The following is a 24,821-nucleotide window of genomic DNA, read 5'->3' on the forward strand; positions in this document are numbered from 1 at the left end:
TACAAAAGATGTATTTTAAACTTATTTTACAGCATTATGCATCATTGTTGAAATAAAATTTAAATTGCTTCAGTATTTTTATTAATATTTCATCTTGTGTTTTTTCCCATTGTTAATGGTCAAGATATTATGATTCGGCTTATATTTTCGTGTCGAGTATTTTCAATATAAAGGATTCTTTTATAGAAAGTTTAATGATTTTTTGTGCTAATAATGAATGTTTAGTTTCGAATCATGCGTGACTAAAAATTATTTAAATGTGCCTTTTTTTAATACTACCGTTCTTCTCTGTAATGTAATCTCATCTTGTTTCGAAATTTATTGTTTTGTGTTGATATGCCGAAGATTGGATCTTCCAGCTTTTCTCCTATTAACCAATGAATTATCATGTGTTCGAATTATTTTTTGTGGATGAAATCTCTGGATTTTATGCATGTAACTTGAAAGTCTTTTAAGCATCGCTTTAATTTCGACCAGCGTATTAGTAATTTGGTATCGTATTAGTGATAATACCAAAAGTTCCAAAAGTGACCAAAGTTCAGGGTTTATGCTAAATATATTAAATTCCTGTTATTGCAGAACAATGCATTTTAGAGCAATCCGATAATAAAAAAATTCTTGAAAGTTTAAAAACGATAAGCAGAAGAAACATTGACGAATATGTGTCATGTGTGCGATATTCAGTTAATAAGGGCTATTTCAGTTTGTTCCAACAGGAAAGTTTCTGAAAATTAAAAATTTATTTTTATTGGTACTGATGAATTTTACAAAGACTTGCCTTTTATGCAATGCCATTTATTTTGAAGGTGATATATTATTTTCTCAATAATTTTGCTGCTTATTTAGAGAAGCCTTTCCGGCTATCCGATCAATAAAAATCCGATTCAAAAAATATAGTGGCTGTTTCACTTTCATTGAATTTAAAAACAATGCATTATTCTGAGAGGAACGCTGAAAAAAATTTCCTTTTTCTCAAATGACTGTTAAATTTCCCAATTATGTGCGAAATGGAAATTCTTATAATTTATTTCATCCTCGCAGATTTACTTTTGTATGTATATAAGTTGAATAAGTTCTTATAAAAATCTTACAAACATAAGGAAAGATTAATATTTGCTTCTGAATTGCATTTTAAATTTTTCGAGCGAAATTCTGAAGTTACAAGATTTTTCATTTACATTATTTACAGTTCTATAATTCAATATCCTCAACTTCTTTACATACGATGACGGGTTTGAATCTTGCACCGAATCGCTAAATTTTTAATTTTAAATCTGAAATTGAATGAACATATAAAGTAATTTAAAATGAAAAATTCCCTTAAAACTGCTTCAATATCCCAAATGACCTCACATTATTATGAGAGACAAAATTATTATAAATGATACAATTTTGATGTGCCATATAATTAGGAAGTTATGGAAATTCTTAGGTCAAAGAGTTAGTTAGCTATTCAAAGGTTTCCCGAAATCAATATTTTTTGGTTATAATTCAAATTTTTTTCTATTATGTCTTTGTGTGGTTTTAAAGTATTTATCAGTAGAAATGTTTTTTACTGGTCGCTATACCGATACTCCCTCTAAGTTTGTTTCAAATGTATATATGTGGGAAAAAAATTTATATATATATATATATATATATATATATATATATATATATATATATATGAGAAGCTCATGAAAGGTAAGGAAAATAGCATTTTATAGTTAAATAAATTATAATTTGTGATTTTTGATTAAAATTATTTGGTTTCGTTTGAATGTTTTATACACATGAAAATGCTTCAATTATTCTGTAACGCAGTTACTTCATTCACGATTTCGAAACTTTAAACCTTTTATTCATAATTCAACTCTTTCCTGGATAAAACGTTATAAAATTGCTTATCTAATTTAAGAATAAAAATGTTCTTAACTGGACATTGTACTTGCAGCTTCTGCCTCTATTCATTCCACATGTATGTAAGAAAACATGTGCAGTTAGAGTAGATACACACATTAGAAATAGTTACACATATTTTAAAGTAGAAAAGTTTTCAAATATTTAAATTCAAAGCCTTAAGAGATAATATGGAGCTTCCAACTATAATTCATATCTATTTGTAGATGACTTCTCTAAATCTCTAGAGTAAATGATATTCATAGAATCACCGGTTTGTTGTATATATGTAAAGATTGCCTGGCGTTCCTAATCTAAATTTTGGTAAACATATTTGGCAGTGGGAAAAATAATAAATTTTCAAGGATGTCAATGGATAGTAATTAAAAAAATTAATATTTATATAAGGATTAAATACTGTAAGATAATCTTAAAGTCTATTTCACCACATATATTTAATACTTTCTCTCTTTAACGTTCGCTGTACTAACAAAAGTAGACTTCTTAATACGAACTGTTAAGGAAACAGTCATATGAATTAAGTTCACGACACAAATGCAACGAATGCTCAAAGGAATTTCCAAAGCACATAAAATGGTGTTTTAAAAAATATTCTTGGATATGTTAATTTTCATCTTCATTCATTTTTATAATCTGTATAGAAATCAGTCAGCAATATTTTTGATAAAGTGATGTTAAATATTTTTTAAAATTTCAGATATATATGTATAAAATATTCAAAACTCAGTATTTGACCTTGGCGATATTCCCGATATTTTAATTTATTAATTAGTTGCGGTTAACAGGAAAAATTTCTGATTTCTGGATATTATAAGGAAAAAAAATGTAAAATCTAAAAAAATACAATCTTGAAAGAAATGAAACTGACAATCTTATCAAGTGAAACAAAAATCTTATTCTGTAACCACAAACAAAGAATCAAAAAGTTAAATTATGAAGAGGTCTCAGATTGATTTGAAATAATTATATTTGTTTCAAAATATTAGACAAAGCGCATCCAAGAATGAAAGAAATTGCAGTAAAATTATAAGTAAATGAGTGCTTTCACATTTTAAGTTGCAAAACTGCAGGATTCAGAAATTTGATCTAAATGTTTGTATACGTTTAAATTTTCCACAAACGATTACATTATGATACGCTACTTTCAAACAAATTCAAATTAAAAACAGGATACAAAATATAAGATCTGTGAAGTCTTTTTTTCTCTAAAGAGTCAATGATACTAAGAATACACGATTCCTGCGAATCAAATATTTTGTGAATAATGATATTGCTTGATCGAAGATAAAAGACTATAGTTTTTTTCAGTTCCTCGTGCCCATATGTACAGAAAAGATATTGTAACTGTCAGTCTTCGATCTTGAGATTTTGGCGGAACTGTACATTTCAGACATCACCCCTTGAATCCAATAAAAAGAAAAAAAAAACACTTTTTGTCATTATATCTATCTGTCTCTGAACACAAAAAATCAAAAACACCTTGAAGAAGAAATTTGGTATAGGATTACAATAAATTTATAGATTTCGATCACATTTTGAACGAAATTTATTCACCGGAAGTCTGTATGTCTAGCTTTTCAAGAACATGGGAACTCTATAACAGGAAAAAAAAGTTCTATATGAATGAACTTTTGTGCCTACTTTTGTCATCTAAAATATGGTTATTTTTTTTTTTATTTTAAGCCATATTTATCAAACGATTGACCGTCTGACGGTGTATTCTAACATACAGGCAAACGCAATAGTTAATGTATGCAATGGCTTACATAAATTCTGTATGCCATTTTAAACTTACAGTTATTGTTCTGGTTCAAATTTTAGTGTCAGTTGTCCAGAAAAAAGTAGTCTGAAATATATAATCTCACTATATATTCAGTTAAAATGCAAGATTAAAACGCAAAGGATATATTTTTCGCAACTATCGTTCATCGTTGTCGTGCAAGGTATTCGCACCTTTGCCCACGATTCATGATTGAATGCGAACAAAGGGATATAACACCTTTATTGAGTAGCTTGCGAGAAAGTTCTGGGTAGACTTTTAGCGGAGACTTAACTCGCATTTCCGATTACTTGAAAGCAGTGACTGAAGAACAAGAAAGAGTTAATTGGACATAGTTCAGTGCTTGCGTTCTTATGTAAATTGAAATAGATATAAATATCCTAAAAGGAAGGTAGATCTAACTAGAAGTTTTAATGGATTCCAGTATAAATGTATTAATGCTGTTTACTTTCTCAATCAATTCATATATTTAAAGACAAATTCTAATATAAAGTGAGAATGCTACTCCCAAAACACTGATTACACTAATGTATACAAAATTAGAGGAAGCGAAATTTACGTATAAATTATTTTTAAAATCCAGATCTCTTTAACTCTCTGCACTCCAGAATATAGCCCTCCCAAAATGATTGTTGATTCGAAACACTGGGGAATTGATATGGTGAAGACTGGAAGATGGAATTTCCAAATGTTCTAATTTCTAGATGGAAAGGGTGCTCACATAATGCGGGCGAGGTGGGAGAGTTTTCAGCAGAGTCGAATATGATGTCTGCGATGCATTCTAGTAGGCTTTTCACTTAGATGGATGGAGTAAAGCTGGCGTGAAGTGTCCATTACTGATTTTCTCAGCTGGACAAATTAAAAAATCGAATGGTATGGGGAAGAGAATACTTAATAGGCCCTACAAGGACTTATCAATAATATTTCAATTTAAATATCTACCTAAATTAACTAAGTCCAGTTTTTATTTTTTTAAAGAAAATTGTATATGTTACATACTAGTATAATGCACTCGAAAATGCGGTTTCATGTGTCATTTTTAATTCATTGAAAAAGAAGGATCTTTTACGTTCGTTTTATGAGTTATTCTAATCAATAAAACAACTAATATATATAAACGTAGTGATTTCTTAAATAGCTTATTATACATAGCATGACTAGTTCATTATTATACAAAAAAGGTTTCTATTTTAAAATCACACAACCTACCATGTGCGAATTTTATTGAAGTTTATCCATAATATTGTTTAACATACATATAATAGATCCCTTACAATAGATCTTTTACAATATTTCAATCTGATAATGAATGTGTTTTTATATTTGTGCAAGATGGGGAAAATATATATTTCTTATTTATTGTCTATTATCTATGAAATAGGGATATTAAAACATTCATGCAGTTCGATAGATTCTGAGTAATTTTGCTCTCTCTAAGTGGACATGCAGTCTATGATAATTTATAATCAATCAACCCACGCACGCGTGCTTATCGCAAACATACACACACGTGCACAGGCACATATGCAAACTCAGAGGAAAGAACAGAACAATTTAATAAAGTCTTCAAAATATCTAGATTTTAGAATCCATCAAGCATCTTGATAAGCATATGACGATTTTTAGGAAATTTTGCCAATCATTCAAGTGCACTGTGGAATGATATTTTCAAAGTGAAGAAAAGTGAGTAACAAAGTAAGAAATAAATTGCGTCAGAAGAATTTGGAATTCCATGTATAGATCTGAACGAGGAGAAAATTTTCAAAGAAATTTGATGTGAAAATAATTATTTAAAGACTTGTACAATCATTTAGAGAGCTGCAACGGTTGTTGACTTTCTGCTCTTAAAATAGTGAAATCCATGTAATACATTTCTATATGTTTGAGCTGTCGGTCTTTCAAAATAAGAAGTTTCCTTTGAAAATATTAAAATTGGTTGTTAGTTGACAGCAGCAAAGAAAAAAAAATTCTGAAAATAATAGTAGAAATTCAAAATATAAATATGTAACACACCTATGAATCATTTTATAAATTTAAATTTCTGAATTATTTTGCAATTCCGTTTTAATTTTTTTTTAATATCTGTTGTATTTATAATACTGTTATTAGTAATATAACGAACATATTTTTTTTAAAAAAATAACAAGTAAATTGTGCTAATTTGTCGATTAAAATATTTATATTTCTATATTTTAATGCCGTCGCCGTTGCCGTATAGTAGACATTATGTTTAGTTCCTGGTCGCCAATGTTTGCCGTATCTTTGCAAAAAAATACTCAGATGACCGGAAGCCACCACATTATGATATCGATACTTCTTGTCTTAAGAGTCGCAAGGATAAAACGAAATTTGAATTGAGATACCAATAATATTTCTTTCAAAAAGATTTAATTATATTCATGCCGGCCAAATGACATTGCATTTTACTTCAATTGAATTTATTGGGGCACTATCTGAATTTATTTATCGAAACTCTATGCTAATTAAAGTTTATATTCAAACGGCTAGGTACGTAATTGGAGTAAATATTAAATTAATTAAAGATAAATTATCGGGAAATATATTTCAGGTTATCTTTCCTTGAAACTGGAAATCTCTTTAGTTAATATTTGTTCACTTCAATTTTTCAGAATCAACTTTAAAACAATATTTTTCCCTTCCACAAATCAAGTTTACCCAAGTGATAGGGTGGGAACACCAAACAATATTTACTTATATGAGTAAAACAACCCGTTGAGATAAAATGTATTCCTGACAGAATGAAATCAAAAATTTTATTTTATTCAACAAAATTTTTGTAAAAAAATATTAACTATATATTAAAGAGTTTTAAGGATCTTAAATTCTCGTGAGGGTTAGAATAAATAAAAAGCAAATAAATGCAGATGGAGTAGAGGGTGGATAAAGATATTTGCACTTCAAAACTAAAAAGAAAATAAATAACATGACTGCAACATGTCAGGGCAAGGTTTGAATAATAATAATAATAATAAAAAAATCACTGAAGAGATGAAAGCTTTTAAGATGGAAGAGATCAATGCGTTTATTGTGCTTCAAACCGTTGTTTAATGTATTGTTTGTTTTAATAATTTCACTCGGAAAACAAAGTGTATTTTTGAACTTAGTGCCAAATACCATCTTTTATAAGTCTGAAATATTGTCAAGTAGGTACTCTAGTGTGGAAATCAATGACAAGCACAAGATGTAGAGATAAACCAATTTATTTACTCAATTCTGAGCTCAGAACTTAGTAACTGACAGATCTTCTGCTTTTATACTAGCAGGGAAAGTTCCAGAATACTTTTCTGGAGACAAATTATTTTTCTGAAAAGTCCTGAACACTTATCTGGTAAACTAAAGAAAGGCCCAGAATCTTCTGGAACATGAAATAAAGGAAAACATAACTTCAAGGAATTAAGTATTGACACAAATTGTGAATCACCTTGTCTCTAGTGGGATTCGAACTTATAATCTCTTGATTATGAGATCAGTGTTATGACCATTCGGCCATGGAGAGTCGACTGTCTCTTATCAATGCGGCAATATTATTTCAATTTAGATGCATGTTAATCTGCACTCAGAAGGTGAAACAATTTTTTCTAAGCATTTCTGATTCCCTTATATTTTAAACATTTCATTCAACAGTAAATCCAGAAGAATACAATTTATTTTAGCATAATTTCTAAACTTATGTAGCCATGGCATTTTGGCGTTGTTATTAATGGTTGATAAAGATTTCAATTAAATATTTTTATAAGTTCTTTATGGTCTTTTCATCCAATTATTTTTTAATTTCAAATATTATTAGCATGTAACACACATACACATGTAGCTTTTTAAAACCGTAAGCAGTTCATTTATCTATGCATTTTTTTTTCTGTCTATATCCTTATACATCCTATATATTGATATGAAGTTAATCATACATTGTATAAACAATATATGTATTTATTTGAACATTAAAAATTTGTTTGAAATTAAAAATTTAACATTTTTTAATGATTTTTAATTTATGTCGAAAATTATTCAACAAATAAAATTTAGCCAATGAATAACCTCTTGATAATGTAAAAATATTATCTATCTATACTTATATAAATCTCAATTTGTGTGTGTGTCAGTGTGTGTTGGTGTGTTTATTAAGATTATTTCAAACGATTCTGTTTATTTTCTTAATGTTTGATGCATTTAAAATGAAACATTGCTAATTAATCAATCTTTCAGATTCATTCTGAAGTACTTTTGAATTAAAATAAAATAGAATAAAGGAAATTAAAAATTTCTAATCTACATAGGGTTACCCCAACTGGCGTAGAAAAATTCACGCATTTGCGTTACAAAACCTGCGATGAAAATTCATGCATGCGCATTGTCTTCTTGTTGTTGACATCTGTTATCAACGGATTCATCTATTATCAACGGATTATTTTTAGGTTAGTTGTATGCTTTTGTAATTTAATTGTATTTATTGTAGTTATATATTTTTTGTTTATGTAATCGATCTGCTCATGATGAATCTGAAAAAATGTTGTTGACAAATTCTGGAGATATTACATAAATTAAGAAAGATATTTTTTAGTGGCCATAAAGTTTAAAATCAGTGATTCTGTTTTCAGTAATCATATAAAAATGCTTTGTTTCTGTAAAAAATATTATTATATTAATTACAGATTAATCCTTTCCACTTTAATTTAGGCATAAATTCTACGGGAGCTTACAGAAAATGAGAGAGATACATATTACGTTATGACTGAAGGCCTTTATAATATTATGAGTAAATTATATGACTATCAAAATTTGAAGTTTTAAAATATTTTGATGAAGAAGCTATTAAAGAAGGAATTGCATAAAATATTTAATTATTAAAATTTTAACGAACATTAAGATTGGTGAACCCATTGGTCGCCAAAGGCGGCTAGTACTTGAATAAAGTATTAGTGTCAGCAATGAACACGATTTCAGCATCAGTTTATGAGTGTAATATTTTAACGTAAAATAAGCTTAAATTATTTTTTTAAATTTGATTAAAAATGTAGAAATATATGCTGCAAAATTTGTAATAATTGCATCGACAATGCTCTGAAATTCTTTATGGCGTAAAAATCATTTTTGTGCCGCAATTCGAAAATTTACAGTCGCGGAAAATGCTAAGATTTTGCTTAATATTAATAGACTCAAATTCTAATAAATATTTTATAAAAATGCCTCTGAGTACCACATTTTAATTTTTTTAAATTATTTCCTTTAAAGAAAAGGACTACAAAATGCATTTTAAAAAATGAAATAACATATCGTAGCAACATTGATCTCTTGTGCGTAATATGAAAGTATTTATTGAAGCATTCAGAAAACATTAAATATATCTTTTAAAACATGATTTTCAATATTTAAAGAAATGAATCCTTAGCGAAATTCGTCATTAATAATAAAAATAAATTTTCAGTTGTCGAGGAAGTCGGCATAAATATAAATATTATTTGTTAAATAAACATCAAATGAAAGAAAAATGATTGCTAACACTTACCCAAAATGAAAACACTGCAAGCGAGTATTACTTTTGCAACAAGTTGAACTCATTGCAGTCGATACTATTATTTAGAACTGGCATAAGTTAGTTTTTTGGTTTAAATATTAAAAAACTAGAAATAAAATTTTAAATATCAATATAATAAGAAATACTTAATTTTGAGGTAAAGTCAAGGAGGTCGACTTCTTCAGTTAAGGATACTGAACAAGCACGTATTGTATTAAATGGGTAGATTTAGCATCAATATCAATATAAATGGAAAAAAAAATAACAACCATATACACTTAGATATAAATACAGACTTTTCGTGAATTTCTTGAATACACTTGACTTTTCGTACAGGGTTTCGTCAATCTTTCTTCAATATTTCATAGGTTTGACATCGGAAAATGATGTGTCGTCAAATTTGTAGAATTTATACAGTAACTTTAAAAATAAAATTGTAATAATTCAATTAAAAAAAGTTCAGTTTGATAAAGACTTCAAAGTAGTTTCTCACTAAAGAATCATTTCTATAATTTACAGATTGATTTCACTCATGCTTTGCTCTGTGATGCCTATTGCAATCGCTGCTGTTTGTGAAAGACATTCCACTTACTGGGCATTTATATGGCTTGTCTCCAGTGTGGGTCCGGATATGCCTATAAAGATGAAATTTCCGAGCAAAAGTTTTTTTTTACACAAATGGCACATAAAGAGTTTTTCACCCGTTTGAGTCTGATAATATGTGTTTAGATTTTTTATCCGTGTACAATATTATCCACATGTACCATATACAAACTGCTTTTCGCCAGTGTGTATCTTGGAATGTTTTTTGAGATCTGATTTCCGAGCACACAATGCTTTACAAATTCCGCATTTTGATAATGATTTACAAGCTAATTTTTCCATTTAAACTCTTTAGAACAAATACCGCAAATCCTTTTTTTTTCTTTCGCGGACGTATTCCTGAAGGTCCTGCTACTGCAATGCCACTTTTCATACAACAGATAAGTTCTTCACTGGCAGCCCTTTCGGCGTTGTTACAGAAACCTCCAGAATGCACTTCAGGTAAAATATGGTCGAAGGTAAAATATGCTTTTTGATCGCCAGATCTTTCGATAGAGACGCTTATCGATTCTTTACTTTCTGGTGAAAAATCAAAATTTGGAAGATAATTTTTAATTGCAGCAAGATTCTTTTTGTCTGAAAGAAAATCTTTAAAAATGCATTTTAAAGAGCCCTCGAACAACTCTTTATCATTATTAAAAGATTACCAATTGTTTTCTTCGAGAGTCATTCCACATTCTTCATAATGGTTTCCTAAGGATAAATTTACAACATTTCATTCAACATTCTTTTGCTTATAAACAGATGCAACGTTAAATGATGTTGTCGTATAAGCTCCGCTGATGTCGCTTTCAGATCTCCTGTCAGATTCAACATTTTCTGAAGGAATTTTTCCCGATGGATTTTCTTTATTGTACTCTTTATTCACCTGAGCATTTAAGAGAGAATCCAATATTGCTGCATCCTGCTGATTTATAGTTCGTGCATTGTTCGACTTAGTCTCAGAAAAAATCTCATATTTTCTGGTTGAGTCAGACAAAAACAAAACATGTCATTTTTTTTTTTTTTTTTTTTTTTTTCATTTAGTGACGAATTCATTATTTCAGAGTTTTCACTATCGTTTTGTCGGACTTCTGTACAGAAGTTGCCATGATTGTCATTTGAATATTCCATTTTTCTATCTTCAGCGAAATCATTTTTTTATGCATTTTGCTTGATTCTTCTTGTTGTGGCAGTGTACCACATTGTCATCGTCCTTATAAAAGGGACTGGAGTGATTCTCACCGTGTCAGCATTCTATTTCATGAATGACGCATATATTGAGCCATTAATATTCAATTAAAAAAATTTCTTGCTTTCAAACTTGTTCAAAAATTATAGCTCAGAATATGAAAGAATGCAATTTCAAACGTCATATTTGCTGATGTAATAATATTCGTCGATTTGTTAAAATTTAACTGGATTAAATAGATTAAAGTCTTTTGTTTTAATTCGTTTCATAAACAACATGCTTGAAACTTCTTTCATTATATCAGGTTCAAATGAGCCTTGTCGCACGTAATGCACTGAGGAGTCTTGCATTATCTTTTTTAGTATATCAAATAGGAACAAAAAATATCCTGAAATCATAATTCTGGAATACATTTAGATTAGAAGATTATAAACTTGTTATTAATTTTTAAATCTTAATTTAATTATTGATCCGTAATCTATTCTCCTTTGTATACTTTGATCGCCCATCTTTTTATAACTTTTCATTTAATATGGGATATATTTTGGACTCAAATCCGATTCCTTTAATGAGGTAGTGAGTTTAACTACCTCATTAAACCATTTTTCATTGGAGCTAAACCATTTTTCCATTACCTCATTAAACCATTAAACCAATTAATGGTAAACCTCATTGGTTTACCTCAACCTCATTGGTTTGGTGAGGTTTTCCATTACCTCATTAAACCATTACCTCATTAAACCATTAAATGGTAAACCTCATTAAACCATTTTTCATGTGGCTGAAGTGAAATGGAGTCATTGTTTCCATTTCACTTCAGCCACATTTCTCATATTTTCTTGTTTCAGAAGAATAGAAAAGATAACTGAATATGCATTTCAAAAACGCATTTTCCAACCGATTAAAATTAAAATTTGGCACTTAAGAGTGCCATATACAGAGAAAGAAACCCGATGTCGACGAAAGCGCCACCTATCGATGGGGGGGGGGATAAGGCGGTGACCAAACTAATGACGGAAGAGGCTTTAAAGGTTTGATTGACAAGCCGAATAACACCCAACAAAAAAAAAAAGAATTTCTGGTCCCAGGAGATATTGCTGTGTGAGTGTGACACTCAGAAGGTCAACCGACCCACCGAACTGGCCCCAATGAAACTTTCCCTTACTCTTTTTCGAAAACCGACACTGTCTTTGTATATCGCGAGAGGGGTTTGTTGGGGTTAATGGCCCACCCAAACTTGTTTGGAAAAGATACTGTTTGAGTTGGATATTTTAGATTGTCTCTGCTTGCACAGAAAATCGTACCGAGGGCAGCATGAATGTTAGAACTCGTGGAAAACAGAACTCAGCACTGATTAATTATTGAAGTACTTCGATTTTGGGACATTTAATTGCTCTTCATAATTCTGTTAATTAATATTAGAGAATCCTGAAATTTAGAAGGAGTAATTGAATAATTTAATATTTTTACTATTTCGATTGACGCGACTTCATTTTTAACAATAATTGCGTTCATTAATTTTTCAATCCAGGAGGATCGGGCAAGATCTATGTGCCTATGAAAATGTAAGACCACGAACTCATCCCCAAAGAATGGGTTCAATCCTTTCTCTCAATAGTTTTAGTACTTACAGCGAATTTTAATAAAATGTCCCCAAATTTTCTTTAAAATTTTATAAGTAAATTATTTATTTAAAAAATATTAAATAAGCTTAAATGAATAAGGAAACGAACAAAATTAAGGTGAGTTTTTCAACTCATGAGACGTATTTGATATGACCTGGTGTTTCTGTTTAGCTGGCATGTTCCTAATTTCTGCCTGATTTTAGCAAAAAAGAGATTTTCCTAAATTTTAATTAAATGACTCATTTGTACCATATTAAAAAGAAAAAATAAATATAGTTATTTTGAAAATAATGTTAGGATAAATTCTATTAATTAGCTTTTCTAAACGTGGAATATAACCAACTTAATATGATAATGTGCATAAATTGGAAGACAAAAATAAATTGTAAAATGCATATATTAGATTAAGTTTCTCCTGGTTTTCGAAATTTTTAAACCATTAATTGAATGATTTTTTTCTTTTCTTTTGTTTTATTTATTTATTGGATTTTGCCAATATCACCATTCATCCGCTTAGCCAGGATTTCGTATCAGAATTCTAGAATGTTTCAATCTGAAAATTCATCTTGATTTTGTAATAATTTTTACTTATATATATAAAAAAATAATATGAAAATAAAAAAAAGGCTACAATTTTTAAAAAAATTAAATCTAATTTCTATAGAATTCTTTTCTTAATATTTCACAATATGTATAATATGGTCACTTGTATTTAACAAAGAAAAGAGTAAAGTGACCGCAAACATTTCTCTAACATCCGGAATAAGTCAAAACTGTTTCGCATTCCTGAAGGCTTATCAGCCATTTTTTTTTCTTTGTAAGTAACTGAAATTTTAAAAAATGTTTAGTTTGATTCAATTAAAAAACTTGGTAGAAATGTTGCTTCGTTCAAAATAGAAATTATGATTACTTACATATAATCATGAATTGGAAGAAAAATAGTTGTAAAATATATTGTAACACAAATGCCAATACACATTAAAAATCATTATTTCTTTGTTATATAAGAACAAGCTTTTATGAAAGCAGTGATCAACTTAGTTTTAGATAATTTTTATAATCCAGATTTATGATTGATAAAATTAACTTAGCTTGCTTTTGATCGCTTACTCATAAGTGTATAGTGAACTTCAAATTCGGTAGACATGCAACATTTACTATTAGTTTAAAAACCTTATACTGTTCCACATTTTGTGCAAGGCATCTTTCTAATTTTCAATAATCTCACCTAAACTGGGAACTTGAAAAATGAAAGTGTTTAAAATTCAACTAATACAAAAACTTTCTCATTCAGCATTGTTTATGCGCATTAGAGATTATATTCTTATCTAATATTAATTAATTTCACTAACATTGATCCTTATACATCCAATAACTTATTACATTAAGGACATTTCCTTGTTCCATTAAACAATTATTTTCTCATTATCCAAATATAAGCAATGTAGATACATGAATAGGAGGAAAGACCAATAGTAAAATATATTGGTAGAGAAATGCTAATATAGATTAAAAAAAAAAAAAAAAAAAAAAAAAACATTACTTTGTTGTCATGTTGCTGTTGAAATTTTAATCTAATGATAACGATACGTGAAAATTTCTCTGAAAACTTTATTTAAGATTTCTAAAATAGCTCTCAAACCACTAACATAATTAGCAGTACTTGCACGGAGTTGCTTGTAACTTGATAAATATTAGCAAAATCAGAACCAGAAACATAAAATAAAGCTATTAAATTATATTAATCGTTAACAAGCAAAAAACCGATTTTACACGTTTTTTTTAAATTTTTTTTTTGATAAAGATATTGCTTAGTGAACAAATTTAATATACATACATACACATGCATTTCCTTTTATGAGAAAAGATTATAGCGATTTTGAAGAAAACGTATTCAGAAATATGAGAATATTCAAATATTAGTAAATAAAAGAGGATATAGATTTTCTTATATCTTACCACCTTTTAAATGAATTTAATTCCTGTAATTATTTTTCTGATGAAATCAATATTACTTTTCCATTTAGAATAAAATTTATTATAATTTATTTCAAAATATATAAATAAGATAAATGCTATGTACAATATTAAATATATAAAAAGTTGATAAAAAAAACGTAGGCAAAATAGCAACGAATTATATACAAAAAAAAGGACAGTTATAAAAGTGACCAAAGAACAAAAAGCTTCAGAACATTCTTATTGTGCTTTCTCCTTTTTTTTTTTCTTTTGGGCTTCTATAATAGTAAAAGGATTCCGAATTTTCATCAATCTCGGATATCTGGGATCAACAAGTTCTGGCAACAAACAGTCAAAATAAAAGAAGGTCAATTTCTTCTCAATTTTTTTTTTTTGCCAAAATATTGGATCACGAATTATTTTCTCTGTTTTTTGCCCCTTCTCCGACCACATTGCGCTTTTTCCTATTTGCCGACGGGAACAATCTTGTCTTTTTACCTCTTCGATAATCCACATTCAATTAATTTCCCCTCAATATTTCAAACATGTGATCAAGAAAAATAAGCGATTTGCAAATTTGCAGATACATATAATCATATACTTGAAAATAGTCCACTAAATTTGTTTACAAGGATGCGGTAGCATTCGCAGAAACAAGTATGGATTGTGAAGACCACAGCTGTGATGGTAAACAAAATAAAAAGAAAGAAAGGAGGAAAGAAGATAATGCTGAGGGGGAGATTTTAAGATCTAGTGAAGACCAGATAATAAATCAGATTGTAAAGGGTGGGTTTATAGTGTATTCCTCCACGAATGGGAGGGGAGTGCAAATTATTTTTCCAATTTTAGGACTAAAATACTGCTTTTACACATTTTTTTAAAACAAATTAAATATGCATCGGAAAGAAGATACCAATACTGATGCTGCTATTTTGCTATTTTTATTTTATTTACGATAAAATTTTTTATAGAATTATTTAAATGTGCGAAGTTGAAGTTTTGCGACTTTTAATAAATATTTAAAAATACTTTGAGAAGTCCATGAAAAAATTCCTTTGGCAGAAGCCTGTGTTTTTATTCCTTCTACTGATTGCAGTTGACTTCATAAGAAAGAAATCGCAATTGCAAACTTAATAGACTTAAAATATTTCTCCATAGGATAATATTACGTTTGAAAATTGTAGGTGGCGTGTATACGGCACCCTTAACTACAATTTTAGTGATAAGAACACATGCGAAATTTCAAACTCGTGTATTTTTTATTTATCGTATTCATTTGCATACAAATACATAGAAAAACCAACGATCAATCTATTGATGAATTAATATTAAAATTCGGGTGCACATCTGTATGTTCGATGTTAAAATAATAAAAAACATTTTATCCAAATAGCTCTTTACATTTTGCAGTTATGGTAATTACAAGCACTCGAACAGAGACAAATTTTCTCTGAATACATCTCGTTCAATTTTTACAGAATTCTAAAAGCTTCGTGCAGACCAGATATTGAATTTTATTCTTCCAATTAAAAGCATTTTTGAGGCACAGCACTTTCAAAGGAACAGAGCCAGACAATCGGTATTTTTAAAAAAATTAATTTTTTGGGTTCGCGGAAATCTGAAATAGAAATATTGTTCAAAATTTTGATGGGAAATTATTCATGTTATAATACTTTCTTCAAGCCAGGAAGTAAAAAGGAATACAAATTGCAGTATGAATCCAAAGTGAATGTATTTATTATAATCCGAATATAAGGTCGTCATTATGAGTTATACAGCGCCTCTGGCTGGGTGACCTTATGGTAAGGTCTCGAGTTCAAGATTCGAGACGTGCTTTTACCAGAAAACCGCAGTGTAAAGGGATCAGGTATACATTAAGCCTGTCTGGACCAAATGCCCTACTATTGGTGTGGTGCGTGATTTTGGAGAGCAGGTGTCAGCTATGGTATAATCCTCGTCATCTAACCACAATTCAAAATTATGAGGTCCTTATCAGATAACTCTAACGTTGCTATTATACGTTTCTTTAATATCGCAGAACTAAATTGAGCATTTTAAGTACATTCATTCAAATTTATTTTCAAGATAGATGGTCATTTTTCAATTCAAGCTTCAGAAACAGAATCTTTCGATTGATTCCTGCAGACCAACAATTTATATAGGTTAGAATATGATCCAATACAGACAGAATAAATCACTACATATAATCAAACTAAGAGACGGAACACGTAAAGCTAACACTTGTGTATCTTTATTTATGTATTTAAGATATTAGCTTCATTTGTCAACAAGCATTTTCACCGGGAATATTTATTGTGTTTCTTTTCAACTAAATCTTTTACGCATTGCTTGATATTAATCATTCTCCTAAGAAAATATATTAATAATCAAACAGAGACATACATTAAAGAGATGTTATTTTAATAGCTATGCTCTTGTACTAGCTCTGCTCAAGGTTTATTTGAACCATCTTAATAACCATAATATCCAAATGAAATATATATATTGTTACGAATCTGTGATGCGGCTTCCCAGCATAGTTGGTTCCATAGGAGGGCCCAGATTTTGGCAACAATCTTGGCGATCATTTGGCGACGAATATGGCGACTTTGGCGCCAAAACAGATCGCGCCTCGAGCGTTCTTGATTGGTTGGGAGGCTTCTAGCTCCGCTTCCTGAGACCTATAAAAGGAGCAGCCTGCAGCTGCCGGGGTCGTCGTGAACCAGGTAGTGGTAGTCGGAAGCGGAGAAGAGTAGTCGGGATTGCCGGTGAAGTGTAGTCGGAATCGACGATACAGAATTGACCTTCCAGAGATAAGCGGAGCAGCGACGGAGTGAAGCTAGTGCTGAACTAAGCTGTGCGCTACTGTCTGCAGTAGAGTCTTGTTGTATGCTGTCGTTGCTGCACGTCTCGGTTGAAGATAATCGTCTTCTGTGCTGTATATAATTGTCGTCTTTGTGCTGTCCTGTGTGCCTTCGTGTAAATAAACGTTGTTTCTTTTTCTACTGCCGCCTGCTGATTGAGCGTTCTCCACACCATATAACTCCCACTATCCAAACGAACCCCGGGAAATTTCGTAACAATATATATATAAGGTAACACAAAACTATTTGTACCTTTTATTTCACTCTGCTGTCTTTTCACTTTTATATTCGTCTTGTAAATTGCACAAATATTAAATAGAAGCCATCTATTTTAGTTTCCAACAAAGGAAGAAAATCACGATTTAAAATAATTGACGGAACAATGAAAACAGTTTGAAATGTAATCGGTGATGTAATGTATTGTATAAAATAATGGAAAAAGCAACTTTAATAATTTAGATCTTGAAAAAGACAATTAAACAAGTTAAATAATGTAAAAATCTTTGTTTCTTATGATAGTTTTTGAAGTAATCGAAGGAAAAAAGAAACTCAAAAATGTCGCTTGATTTTTATTTAAATTTTGAATCAATCAATACGAGTTACAGTTTCCCATCTTCCAAAGTATATATGCGCCATATTTGGTATCTATTTATCTAATATCCAGCCCCTCCCTCCCCCACCCCCTACACACATTTAAAAAAATTGTTAGTAGAAAGACAGAGACTGGAAGAAAATATGACAAATTATCACGGATATTTTCTGGCTTAGACACGAAGGTAAAATTTCCAAGGTAAACTGTAAAGACTGGATCCTAACACAATCAGGAATCCTTTAGATTAGATAAAATGCATCCCTTATTCAGCCGTAATGTGCGGCAATGCAATATGAAGCCTGGAAGTAATAATACTACATTCCAAACCTAATTTGTAAACATGTTATGACTATAAATTATAAAATTGGGATACATTTTAATAATTTATGGACTGAACTGTGATATCTTCTTCATCAGATTTAATATTAAATAAATTATTTGCCAGATTTTATTTTGTATAATAAAGAACAACGATTTAATTTTAGATGTGATAAGATAAAAGGATGTTTTTTTTTTTTTTTTTTTAAAAAATCATTGATGTAATCTATTCTAATCTAACACATGGGCAACATAATTCCATAAGGAAAGCCTTATTGTACTGAATAGTTAGAGATTAAAGCTGAAATCATACCATCAGTTTGAAATTAGATAATCATTTGATTACATTGACCCACATCTTAGCCTGCTGATTTCTACTGACGTCATTTGTCTTCCGCCTGTTGATTCCATTTAATCAGAGGATCTCTTCACTGATAAAGAGATAATAGAAAAGTGTCGTCTGATTAAATAATGCAAATGAAAAATGTAATTCATGGTAATGAAGCTTTAGTTAAATCTAGGAAATGACTATCGTAGTCTTAAATTTATGATCATTAGAAATAACTTTGTTTACTAAATTTCTATTTACGGATCTTTTTCTAATGTACGATTTAGATTGAAATGAAAGAGAAATCAAGAAATAATAAAATATCTTTGCGGAATTGATTAAAATACTTATATTTTATTGGATGCGGCAAGCGGTATTTAGAAAAGATAATACTTTGACTTTTGTGATGCTGCAAAAATAATTTTTTGTGCTCCGATATTTTCAGAAGTTGGCAACAGAAAAATTATTTTTGGTATTTTTTTATTAATTGAAAGTCTATAGGATCACCACATTCTTATCTTTCCAAGTTCTAAAATTATTTACTAAAATGAAAACTATTTCAAAATTTTTATAAAAAAAGAAAAAAAAAAGTATCACAGAAATATTCGACTCGAAAAGTAATGTAAATTTTATTAATATTTATTAAAACATTCATAAAACGCATTACATATCTCCGGCAGAATGCGATTTTCAATGTATAAAGAAACGAAATCCTCTGAGAAATTCATCATTTATAATAAAATTGAATTTTCATTTTTTACTTATTTTTCCATCTGGAATAAATACAAATACCAAATTTCAATTGAATTAAAGTAATTGAAGTACTTTCATAGTACAGAAAAAGAATTGGTTGTCTAATTTACTGACTGATTTCATCAATGTTTTGTCCTGTGATGTCAAATTGCAATAGCTGCTGCTTTTGAAAATCTTCTCATAAACTAAACATTTATAAGGTCTTTCTTCAGTGTGACTCCGAATATGATTTTTAAGGGCATTATTTTGAGAAAAAGCTTTTTGACACATGTTACACACATAGGGCTTTTCGCCAGTGTGCATCTTGATATGTATTTTGAGATTATCTTCAAAGAAAATATTTGACAAAATCTTCACTCGAAGGTTTTTTTTCCCAGTGTGTTTTCGATATTTTTTTGAAGACTACATTCACATTCAAACTCTTTAGAACAAATATCGCAAATCCATTTTTTCTTATGCCAACATATTCCAGAAAGTCCTGCGACGACAATGTCATCTTTCATGGAACAGATTGTTCTTCTTCACTGGTAGTCATTTTGTCGCTCTTACTTGAATCTAAGGAACTCATTTCAGGTGAAGCATGCTTCTCTTTCAGATCTCAAGATGTTTTTCAGTTCCTTATTTCCTTGGGAAATATCAGAATATTTACAAAATTCAATCGCCGTATTTTTATTTCTTTTCACTGATATATGAAATTTAGAAATATGAGTACCGACCAATATTAGTGTCTATTTTTATCTATACAGAAGACATTGCTTGAAAATTAGTCCGCATTCAGATACAATTTGAAATGATGAAAGAAAATGAATAGTTTATATAAAAAATGTTGACAGGTAAAAGAAAAAAATGACTCCTTAAATGAACAGGCTGAAGATGATATGAGGTTGAAATTAGCTATTCAGACTTTTTCCATTTGCACTCGGATAGTGACTCTCACACACCTTGCAAGACGGTGCACCATTTTGACGCTTTATTTATTTAATTTTGATTGTTAAAAATACCTGCAGAGTAGTAAGAAGGCGCAAATTAATTAAACGTTAGAATTCAAATTCAAACAATTATATATATTTATTTTTTACAGTAATTAACATGCCTTTGTATTAGATGAATATTTACGCATCGAAATACTTTTCCGTGTGCAAAGGGTCAAATGAGCTGTGTACCCTGGTGGAAAGAGTAAAAGAAGCAAATTATCGGCAAAAATAGTAAATAAATGTATGGTAAGATTGATTTTTTTTTTCTTTTCTTTCCTGAAATGCATGAGTTTGAAACTCATTATCCCATGCTTGGAAATAAATTGCAGATGCATTTCTTAGTTATAAAGAGAAATATCACATTTCTTACAAAAGGAAGCATTCATTTGAAATTTAAAGTAAGAAAAACATTAAAAAAATAAGTATTCAATGTTGCTCACAAAACGACCACTGGGGTTATTGGATAACGGGTGATCGTTTTCTGATTCGGGTCTGATTTGGCAAGTGAAATTATACGAAACAACGACAAAATTTTCCAAAGATTCCGAACGAAGACTTATGCAGAACTTTTAGTTTTAAGAAAAACGTGCAGTTGTTATGTGCATGTGCAAATACTTCCTGTGTTAATACCTGATCCCATATCGAATATTAACTTCTTGTTTGAACTTCCACTAGGCTATCCTTCATTTATATTCAATACGCTTGCAATAAATGGCGATTTCAGTTGAAAATGCTGAGCAATCCTTTGAAGAGTATTTGAACAAAACTGAGGATTATTAATTAATATAGAATTTGTTTTTTTATTCTCCTAATTACATTTTTATATTTCTAAGCATTTATGAAATTCAAAAGGCGTTTATCCATATAAACTGCATTTATTTTGATACCTTGATATTTCGTTTATTTTATATTTTCAGATTAGTTCAATTTTTTTAAATCTTACTAAAAATCGTGCACTAAAAATTATAATCCGATTTTGAATCCAATAGATAATGTGCAGAAGAATAAATTTTGTAATGAAAGATAAATGTGGTAAATACTGAATTTTTGGCTCAAGATTTTACTAGGTACAAAATCGACTTAACTTTTGATGAGCAATAAATTATTGCTTTCCCTTACAAGTACATGAAATGAAAAGAAAAAAAATTAGATTGTCAAAATTTAGTCGACATCCTGCGGTGGATGTTACAGTATTTAATAGATCCAGCGTCAGAGCAAGGATTCGAGCGAGGAACTGTAGTTAAAATGCAATTTACATTATGCAATTTACATCTCTTTTTCTTGAAAATATGTTGTATCATCTTTGTATTTCAGACAAAATTTGCATTTATATAGGAATATTCATTTCCTTATTTATATCAAATTATTCTTTCTAAAGAAATAAAGCAGGTTGAGTGCGTAAAATAAGTAACAGGGGTGTCCACCGTGTATCATTACACTTCTTTAAGTGCTTTAAAAGGGTTATATTGAATGGACCGTTTAATTTCGAATAATGTTCAAAAGACGTCGAACATACTGTTAATTATCAGCAAAATTTATGCTAGTGAAATATTTGAAATAGAAACCCCCCAAACTGCTAAAGATGAAAGGATTGCAGGATTTAATTCCGTATTTTATTTTACTAATGTTATATTTCTTCTCAGTCCCATTCCAAAAAAATCCTTCACGCATGATCTGATCACCGAAACATAACTAAGAAGAAAATAATCATAAATATGCATTGAATTTTTTTTATGCGCCGAAAATAAAAAGGAAACCGAATCGCTTCTTTTGATTTATAGGAAGACAAAATAAAAAAAATCTTAATTTAATCAGCAAAATATTTTGATAAATATTTTTTTAATAGAATCTCATTCAATTTCAAACCATTTCATAGCTATTAGTGCAGTTGAGTGATTGCATTCAAACAAAATATTTTTAATAAAATGTAAATTTTTATTTAATAGACATGTATATTTCTATTTTTAAATCTTTGACTTTTATTTTCATCTTGTTTAATAATATCATTTTTCAAATTCTTAAAACACAGGGGATATTGCTTGTTCAAATGAATCATGAAAATACACTCAAAGTAATCAATTCGAACCAACTAGAGGACACAGGTTAAAAAAAAATCTTGCATCACCGATTCTCTCTATGCTAATTCTGTTATAGTACGAGAAGTAATATTTTTTTAATTTTACCTTAATTGATTTCCATGTTAAGGTAATTCAAATATTAAAATAGGTAATCACGCAAGGCGAAGACTGATGTTAAATATCAGGTCTCGTTTTCACTATTAGAATCGAGTGTAGTATTTAAATTTAGTACAAGGGGCTCTAGTATGTTATTTAAGAAACCTTCATTTCATAATTTATTGAAGTTTCAAATCTGTTTTAACTGTAGAAATTTCTGAGAAATATAAAAATTCAATACCACGCCTACAGCATGAAACTGCTATAACTACATAAATTCCAATTTTTTCGCTTGTATAAAAGTTTATTGTACATTTGTGATAAGACAATATTATTTTGAGTGAAAATAATGGGTAAATGCCGTTGCAAACGTTGCGGAAATATATTAATACTCGGTGAGGATCACTCTTGCTCCAATTACAAAAATTTTGACTACAGGTATTTAATACAACAGCGAGCAGAATCCGATGACAACCTTGATGAAGGAAACGATAAATCTACGGAAAGTTCGAATGACAATTCTCAGAATTTAAGTCGTGCTTTTGGACGAAACGAAAGTAAAGGATCAGTGCTCAGAAGTTTGCTTCTATTTCAAAATAATGAAAGAAACAAGTCTACGAATTCTGCAGGGAGCTCCAACTATGCACAACCAAGGAATCCTTCTGATAGTTCATTTTTTCATCCCATTTCAGATTTTCAAGCGATTCAAGTCCAAACAAATGAAAATGCCTCTTTTACGGCTTCTTCAGAAAATGCTGAATCTAATAACAGACATGAAAATGATTTTATCGAAACCTATAAGAGAGAACAATCTGCTGCCGGATCGAGTGGTATTGAAAGTAAAAGATCAGTGCTCAGAAGTTTGCTTCTATTTCAAAATAATGAAAGAAACAAGTCTACGAATTCTGCAGGGAGCTCCAACTATGCACAACCAAGGAATCCTTCTGATAGTTCATTTTTTCATCCCATTTCAGATTTTCAAGCGATTCAAGTCCAAACAAATCAAAATGCCTCTTTCACGGCTTCTTCCGAAGTCTGTTATGCTGAATCTAATAACAGACATGAAAATGATTGTATCGGAACCTATAAAAGAGAACAAGCTGCTGCCGGATCGAGTGGTATTGACATACAAAATCAAAGTGGATCAAGTGGATCGAATCTGATGCATGCGAAACCTGATAAAGAACGTAAAATGTCTCTTCAAGATAGCAAATCGCATTCTTTGAAAAAAGATAAAAAGGATTTTATGGATGATCTAGAAAATGTTATCAGAAATCCTCTTTCAGATACTAACAATATATCTGGAAATGCGAATTCAACTGAGAATCCTGATTTACCACCAGGAGATAACGTGCTGAAAAATTGCAAAATGCAAGTGTCAGAATGTGTAAATGATGAACATATTTTACCCGAAGTGCCATCTCAGGTTCACAGTAAGAAGACGAAAGTAGTTACCTACATGAAGGAACCTCATTCTACCAAAAAAGATGACAATGTTGTGGCTGGACCTTCAGGACTCTGTGCCCGTAAGAAGAAATTTCCTAAGACCTGCAGTGGGAAAGATACTCTTAAACCGAATTATCAAACACACACTGGCAATGAGCCCTTTATGTGTAATATATGCAAGAAAAAATTCTCTTCTAAATCAGATTTCGACCGACATTACAGAACGCACACTGGCGAAAAGCCTTATGAATGCGCTATATGCAGGAAAAAATACAGTCGGAAATCATATCTCATCATCCATTATCGAGTACATACTGGCGAAAAGCCTCATGTGTGTGAATTTTGTAATAAAGGTTTTTCTCAAAAGGGTTGTCTTAAAATACATGTAAGGACACACACTGGAGAAAAGCCTTATGTGTGTGAAGTTTGTAATAAAGGTTTTTCTCAAAAGGGTGATCTTAAAATACATGTAAGGACACACACTGGAGAAAAGCCATATAAATGTCCATCTTGTGAAGAGTCTTTCATAAACAGCAGCAATTGTAAAAAGCATCACAAAAGAAAACACGAGTGATACTAATTTTAAAAGTACAGAAATAATTCTTTTACTCTAGTCTGAAGTACCTTGAAATTCATTACTGAGTTAAAAAAAAATTGCCATTGCTACAATTTTATTTAAAAAATTTTTTTACGAATTTTGCTAATTTGACGAAGTTCAATTATAGATATTAAACTTATAAGCTATTTTTTTAATTTATGATTAACGATGAAAATGTGTTTTTAAATGTGTGCTTAAATGACT

The 24,821-nt window shown here is 29.9% G+C and overlaps 1 protein-coding gene across 1 annotated transcript; it reads left to right on the plus strand.

Moving 5' to 3' along the window:
- The first annotated feature begins 22,922 nt into the window (after window positions 1-22,922).
- Window positions 22,923-24,593, plus strand: LOC129972008 (zinc finger protein 239-like). The gene has a single exon (XM_056085989.1). The coding sequence runs from the start codon at window positions 22,923-22,925 to the stop codon at window positions 24,591-24,593; it is 1,671 nt and encodes a 556-aa protein (XP_055941964.1).
- The last annotated feature ends 228 nt before the right edge of the window (window positions 24,594-24,821 follow it).

The sequence above is a fragment of the Argiope bruennichi genome, chromosome 6 (assembly GCF_947563725.1).
Source record: "Argiope bruennichi chromosome 6, qqArgBrue1.1, whole genome shotgun sequence".
NCBI lineage: Eukaryota > Metazoa > Arthropoda > Arachnida > Araneae > Araneidae > Argiope > Argiope bruennichi.